Source organism: Mauremys mutica, chromosome 17, assembly GCF_020497125.1.
Source record: "Mauremys mutica isolate MM-2020 ecotype Southern chromosome 17, ASM2049712v1, whole genome shotgun sequence".
NCBI classification, from domain to species: Eukaryota; Metazoa; Chordata; order Testudines; family Geoemydidae; genus Mauremys; species Mauremys mutica.
The window spans coordinates 13292140-13299533 of record NC_059088.1 but is presented as its reverse complement, the minus strand read 5'-3'; the positions used below and the strand labels follow the sequence as shown (position 1 = coordinate 13299533).

General features: G+C 63.2%; 1 protein-coding gene across 2 annotated transcripts; it reads right to left on the bottom strand.

Annotated features, from left to right (window-relative positions):
• Positions 1 to 217: 217 nt before the first annotated feature.
• Positions 218 to 6738, bottom strand: LOC123351911 (natural cytotoxicity triggering receptor 3-like). 2 transcript variants are annotated; one of them, XM_044991594.1, is made up of 5 exons: positions 6197 to 6738; positions 2975 to 3298; positions 1607 to 1897; positions 927 to 1022; positions 218 to 533 (listed from the first exon to the last, which is right to left on the bottom strand). In XM_044991594.1, the coding sequence occupies exons 1-5, from the start codon at positions 6264 to 6266 to the stop codon at positions 379 to 381; spliced, it is 936 nt and encodes a 311-aa protein (XP_044847529.1). In that variant the 5' UTR covers positions 6267 to 6738; the 3' UTR covers positions 218 to 378. The 2 variants fall into 2 exon arrangements, with proteins under 2 accessions (XP_044847529.1, XP_044847530.1); XM_044991595.1 differs by lacking the exon at positions 1607 to 1897.
• Between the last annotated feature and the right edge of the window lie 656 nt (positions 6739 to 7394).

Below are 7394 nucleotides of genomic sequence, written 5' to 3'. Positions count from 1 at the left end.
CTGGGAACCAGGACTCCTGGGTTCTCTCTCAGGGAGGGGAGGGGAGTCTATTGGTTAGAGCGAGAGTGGAGGGGCTGGGAACCAGAACTCCTGGGTTCTCTCTCAGCTCTGGGAGGGAAGTGGGGTCTAGTTGTTAGATCTGGGGGAGGGCTGGGAGCCCGGACTCCTGGGTTCTGTCCCCAGTTCTGGGAGGGGAGTGGGGGTCTAGTGGTTAGAACAGGGGAGGGGAGGGGAGCCCGGACTCCTGGGTTCTGTCCCCAGTTCTGGGAGGGGAGTGGGGTCTAGTGGTTAGAACGGGGGAGGGAAGGGGAGCCAGGACTCCTGGGTTCTCTCCCCATCTGCATGACCCAGGCCAAGTCCTTTCCCCCTCTCCGAGTCTCAGTTCCTTCTATTGCCCGAGCCCCCCGGAATCCAAGCAGCCGGTGCAGCTCCTGGCGATGGGGAGCCCATGGAAGGGCACCCTCTGGTGGTGAGTCCCAGCACTGACCGGACCTGGAGCGGGCGGCGTCGCCCTAGGCCCGGCCTCAGACAGGCTAGAAGGAAGGACCATGAAGAAAGGGGGGGTGAGCGCGGCTAGGAGTCCAGCAGGCCAGCAGCAGACCCTCCCATCTCCATGTCTGGCCCCCGGGATCTAACCCCCTGGGGGGGGCTCCTGCCTCAGTCGCCCTAAAGACCCACCGCAGGGAGCCTTGCTTTGGGGGAGGTGTGAGAGACAGCGATGGCACCCCCAGGTCCCGTGTCCCAGCCCCCCGCCCTAGGGACAGATCAGAGCAGGCGCCCCCTAGAGGGGAAAGACCCCGTGTCCCAGCCCCCTGCCCAGCTAGGGTCTCCCTCCCCGTCCCTCCCTTTGGGGTCCGATGCCCTTTGGCGTTTACCCTGCAGCTTTTGAAGGGGCCCAGGGGGCTGTGGGGGCAGGAGTCTCTTACCAGCCAGCCCCACGCCCAGGCTGAGCATCCCCAGCAGGGCTATTTTCAGGAGGTTGAGGCCAGCGATCAGGGAGGGGGGGTCCTGGCGCTGCGGGTCTGGAAAGGGAAAGCCCCACAGTTAAGGATGCAGGACACACCCGGATCCCCAGGAGGCTCCCAGTGGCCCTGCGGAGCCAGGGCCGGCAGGTCTCTCCCCAGGCAGATGAGCTGTACCGAGCACAGGGTTAGGCACATGATGCCCAGCGCCTTCCCCTCTCCGGCTGGTACCCACCGGCCCTGCAGCCCCTCCTGAGGCAAACACCTCGGCCTGTCACTCTGTGAGATGCTCTGCATCTAGCCAGCAGCCTCAAATCCTCCCCAAACCTTTCCCCATCACCACCATCGTTCCCTTGCCCTGCGGGACTCCCCGCTACTGGACATGAGTGGGGCCAGCCCGTGGGACGCCCCACCACTGGATGTGAGCAGGGCCAGCCTGCGGGACTTCCTGCCACTGGATGCAAGCAGGGGGAACCCATGGGACTCCCCACCACTGGACATGAGCAGGGCCAGCCCACAGGACTCCCCGCCACTAGACACAAGTGGGGCCAGCCCATGGGCCTCCCTACCATTGGATGTGAGCGGGGCCAACCTGCAGGACTCCCTGCTATATGTGAGCATTTCCTTGGTCTCCCCCTACTCACCATAGGTGTAGTCAGAGCTGAGGGGATTCTGCAGGGACGGGTGCCCCACCTGACAGGTGTAGGTGGTTCTTGGCCCTGATGAGGGTAATTCCAGGGTGGTGGAAGCCTGGAGGGGTCTGGTCGGGTCCCCACACTCCTGCAGTGGCTGGGTGGGGGGCAGACGTACGCTCCCTTGGTACCAGGTGAGCCGGGCAGGTGCGGGGTAGAAACCAGCGGTTCTGCAAACCAGGGTCCATTTCGACTCTGGCTTCGGGTGGAACTGGAGGAAAATAACTGGGTGGGAAGGTTGGGCTGGGGTGGAATGGGACAGACAGATGGGAGAGAGGGAGACAGACCGACAGAGTGGGAGAAAAATAATCAAACGGACACATCTTGGGAAAGAGTCATAAAGACATTGCAAGAATGGACTGAGACATGGGTCTCTCCCCAGGGGGCGCCAGCTCCCACCTGGCCCCAGGGCAGGAGACTGGCTGGTTCTAATCTCACATGCCTGGAACAGCTCTCATCCCCTCCAGCAGGGGGCAGCAAAAACAGAGAGCAGCTCTCATCCCCTCCAGCAGGGGGCAGCAAACACACACACAAAAACAGTTCTCATCCCCTCCAGCAGGGGGCAGCACACACACAGTGCAGTTCTCATCCCCTCCAGCAGGGGGCAGCACACACATAGTGCAGTTCTCATCCCCTCCAGCAGGGGGCAGCACACACAAAAACAGTTCTCGTCCCCTCCAGCAGGGACCAGCAAACACACAGCGCAGTTCTCATCCCCTCCAGCAGGGGGCAGCAAACACACAGCGCAGTTCTCATCCCCTCCAGCAGGGGGCAGCAAACACACAGCGCAGTTCTCATCCCCTCCAGCAGGGAGCAGCAAACACACAGTGCAGTTCTCATCCCCTCCAGCAGGGGGCAGCACACACAAAAACAGTTCTCAGCCCCTCCAGCAGGGGGCAGCACACATACAGAGCAGTTCTCAGCCCTTCCAGCAGGGGGCAGCACACATACAGAGCAGTTCTCAGCCCCTCCAGCAGGGGGCAGCACACACACAGCGCAGTTCTCATCCCCTCCAGCAGGGGGCAGCACACACACAGCGCAGTTCTCAGCCCCTCCAGCAGGGGGCAGCAAACACACAAAACAGTTCTCATCCCCTCCAGCAGGGGGCAGCAAACACACCGAGCAGTTCTCATCCCCTCCAGCAGGGGGCAGCACACACACAGATAGCAGTTCTCATCCCCCCAGCAGTGGGTGGGCGAACCGATGAACACACCCATACATAGGAGCCATGAGAGCAGCTAAGCTAATATGGGACAAAGTTCCCAGCACCTGCCTGTGACCCTGCAGCCCTCCCCGGAGAATGCAGGCAGGAGCCCTTACCATAAACACGCAGCTGGGTCCCGTTGCCTCGTGTCTCCCCGGTGCCCCACAGCAGCACCCGGCAGACATATTTCCCAGCATCCTCCAGGCTGACGTTGGTGATGGCCAGGGTCCCTTCCCCTCTGCGCAGGAAGGTGTCAGGATAGGCCAGCGCGAAACGGGCTCTCAGGGGCACAGCGGCCTCTCCTCCCGGCCCGCCTCGGAACCAGGAGACAGCACCCTTGTCCAGAGACAGGCCCCGGGAGAAGGTGCAGTTCAAGGTGGCATTGTCTCCCCGGATGACGCCCACCTCGGCTGGAGATTGCACCACGGTGAAGTTGGCATCTGTGCAGAGACACAAGCATGGGGAGGAGCTACAGCAGGGTCCTATGGAACTCCCTGCCACTAGATGTCAGTGGGGTGTTCCTGTGGGACTCACTGCAACCTGATATTAGTGCATGTTCCTCGTGGGATTCCTGGGTTCTAGCCTTGGCTCCGGGAAGGGACTGGGGTCTAGACCCCTTGAGGTCACAAGGTTATTGTGTGTGGGGGAGTTAATTTATAAGGGAGGTTTGCACTCATAGGTCGCACTCAGAGGTTTGCTATGTGATGGGGTCACTGGTACACAAGTTCAAGAACCAGTGGGTTGGAGCAAAGGGGAGGGAGAGGGGCTAGGAATCAGGCCTCCTGGGGTCTATCCCTGTCTCCGTGCGACCTTGGGCAAGTCACTTAACCACATCATGCCTCAGTTTCCCCATCGTGTCACTTCCCTAGCTGTGTATGGGCAGGGCCGCCCAGAGGAGTCAGGGGGCCTGGGGCAATGTGGGGGAGCTGCAGCGCCCGGCGGCAGCCCGGGTCTTTGGCGCCATTACGGCGGTGGCAGGGGGGCCCTTTAGTCGCTCCACGTCTTCGGCAGCACTGAAGGGCCTCCCGCCGCCGAAGACCCTAGGGCTGGGCCAGGGCCGGCTCTAGAGTTTTTGCCGCCCCAAGCAGCGCACTGAATTGCCGCCCTGGGCTGGGGGGGGCAGTCCGTGCGCCCTTAGGGCGGCAGGTGTGTCTAAAGGGCTCTGGGCTCCCGAGCCTTTTAACTCCCAGCCGCGGCTAGGATTTGCTGGGGCGGGGGCGGCGCTCTGGCAGTTGCGGGTCAGCGGCTCCGGTGGACCTCCCGCAGGCATGCCTGCGGGAGGTCCACCGGGGCCCTCTGCCGCCCTCCCCAGGATGCCGCCCCAAGCAGGTGCTTGGCCCGCTGGTGCCTAGAGCCGGCCCTGGGCTGGGCCAGGGCTCGCGGGGGGGCCTGGGGCAAATTGCTCCACTTCTCCTCCTCCTCCTCCTCCTCCTCCTCCCCGGCGGCCCTGCGTACGTGAGCTGGGAGCAGGGATTTCTGTGCCAAGGGCTCTCAGCTGCCTGCTAGGCTCTTATGCAGAAAGAGCAGAAACTCCCCCCCCGCCACACACATTAAATGTTTGTGCTCATGTCTCACACTCATCCGGTTTAGTTCAAGGGAAGCTGGCGTCAGGCCAAGCCAGGTAACGAGGCCATTGGGAGCGGGCAAAGCGAGACTCGAACCCAAACGGCACAGATCTCATTAATGGGCTAATTGCCACGCTGGCTACACGCCAGTGGATTACACAGCTCCGGCGGTGGGTTGCGGGGGGGATCACAGAAGGGGGGAAACTGGGGACACACAGACACCCCCCCTCCCCCGGTGCATCTGATCAGCTCAGCTGGCTTCTGGCACTGACTGCAGAGTGGCCAGCCAGCCTCCTCCTGCCCCCAGCTCAGCTGTGCCCAGCGTCCCCCCATGGGGGCTGGAAAAGTGTGGGGAGAAGAGGGCACAGAGAAAGCCCCTGGCATGGGGGGAGAATCAAGGATCCTGCTATGGGGGAGGGGAGGGGGAAAAGGTGCACACACAACCCCTGGCATGGGGGAAGGGGGGGTCCATGGAGCCCCTGCCATGGGGGGAAACGGGGGTCACATGGAGCCCCTGGCATGGGGTCACACAGGGGGAAGGGGCCCCTGGGGGGTGCAACGCGTTCAACCTGCAGAAGCAACACAGAGCACGACCCGCTAGTATTCCCAGCCAGCCGTCCCCGGCGCTTCCTACCTAGGGTCCTTTGTATCACAATAACAACTAGAAATCCCGCGTCGTGCCGGGCGCTGCCCAGACACAGCCAGAGCCAGGCCCTGCCCCAGCTGAGATCAGGGCCCGTCGTGCCGGGCGCTGCCCAGACACAGCCAGAGCCAGGCCCTGCCCCAGCTGAGATCAGGGCCCGTCGCGCCCAGACAGAGCCAGAGCCAGGCCCTGCCCCAGCTGAGATCAGGGCCCGTCGTGCCGGGCGCTGCCCAGACACAGCCAGAGCCAGGCCCTGCCCCAGCTGAGATCAGGGCCCGTCGCGCCCAGACACAGCCAGAGACAGCCCCTGCCCTTTCCCAACTAACCAGGCAGTTTCCCAGGGGAAGGGATCATTCTAGCCAGGCAAAGCCTGTTTCTGCAGCTAACTGGCCCGTTCCCAACAGAGGGCCCGAGAGCTAAGCCGGGCCGAGGTGCCCGCAGGGGCTGGGACCATGAGGGGAGAGGTCGCGTCCTGCTGCGTTGTTCCTTCCCTGCCCCGTGTGCCCAGTCCCTGCCCGTGCGCAGGATCGCCCCAAGGAGCAGAGCGACTCCCCCGTCGCCCCCTCCGCCGAGCAGAAGCTGCCCACTCCTGGGGAACGGCTGAACGATCGCGTCTTTCCCTGCCCTTTGGGTAGAGCCGTCCCGGGCTGCGCCCCCTTTGTGCCAGCTTCCCCGTGTCCACACGACGGGCCGACTCGCTCTCACCGGACAGAGATTCCTTACAGTGGGACAACTTCTGCGTGCGGACAGGCCAGAGTAGGAGAAATAAACATTTCCGGAGAGATGATAACACAGGGGCCCTGATCCCCCTCCCTACCTCCTGCTCCTCTCCCAGAGCTGGGGCTAGAACCCAGGAGTCCTGGCTCTCAGCCGCCCCAGCTCTAACCACTAGACCCCACTGCCCTCCCCGAGCTGAGGCTAGAACCCAGGCATCCTGGCTCGCAGCTCCCCAGCTCTAACCACTAGCCCCCACTGTCCTCCCCAAGCTGAGGCTAGAACCCAGGCATCCTGGCTGCCGCCCCTCTGCGCTGATCACACAGGGGTCTATGGCAGACACGCAGCTCCTGTTCCCCCACCCCCGGATGGGGGGGTGCAGTTCTCCCCCCATCCCAAGAAGGAAGGTCACTGACCTGTGAAGGAACCTGGACTCCAGGGAAGGAGCTGGACCCACAGCACCAGACAACCCAGCTCCAGCCTCATGGTCTTCGCTCGCAGCCGGCAGGGGACTGGAGCGTGGCGGCCCCGCCAGGCAGAGGAACTCCCCGCTGAGCGTCACGTGCTGCGCTAGCCCCACGGCCAGGGAGACGGGGCTGAGAACTGCGGCTTTGAAGCCAGGACTCTTTTCCCAGCTTGGGAGAGCAGGGCCTGCTGGTCAGAGCAGAGATGGGGAGCCAGGACTCCTGGGTTCGATCCCCAGCTCAGGGAGGGGAGTGGGGTCTAGTGGTTGGAGCAGGGGAGCTGAGAGCCAGGACTCCTGGGTTCAATACCTGGCTCTGAGAGGGGAGTGGTGTCTAGTGGTTAGAGTAAGGGATCAGGACAGGGCAGTCAGGACTCCTGGGATCTGTTCCTTACCCAGGTGCTTCTCTTATGTGTTTGCAGCATTTCTGGCCTTTTTACCGGGGGCAGTTCACGAAAACCCACCTGCCTCTGGGACTCCTCCCCCAGGCCTGTTCCTGCCACCAGAACGGCCTCCTGTGCACTCAGATGAACTTGGGTGCTGAAGCCAAGAAGTCAGGGGAGTGGGGGAAGCTTAGTGCTGAGCTAGCCGGGGGCTGCGGGTCGGGAGTGAGGGGCTCCAGCAGCGCTGGTGGGGGCGGGGAGCCCAGAGACACCCAGGCCTTATCTCCCTTCCTCACAGGCTGTCAGTGACCTGACCTAATAAAGCGGAGCCGCCAGCGCTGGATTTACACCCTGACAGGATGTGATCAGCCCCCGCCGCAGACAGCACAGCAGGGCAGGGGGCGTGTGGGCTCGGCCGCGCAAACCGGGGTCCTGCCTTAGAGGGGACGTGCAGCCCCCAACTCTGCGGCCCTTCCAGACAGTGACAATCCCGCGGATACCAGAGGAGTCACGCGAGTAGGGCTGGCCCTGCTCTTTCTAGGCTTCTTTCAGGGGTCCTGAAGCCAGGATTAGAGAACCCAGGAGTCCTGACTCCCAGCCCCACCCCCACCAGATCCCACTCCCCTCCCCATCCCTCCTGGGCTCCCCTGTGTGCGGCATTCCCAGATTTGCAGCCCCCAGAGCCCGGATCTCGGCCTGTTACTGGAACACGCCTGGTTAACAATTAACCCCTGAGCCCGCCTGGGAGCCGGACATGGGGCAGGGGGG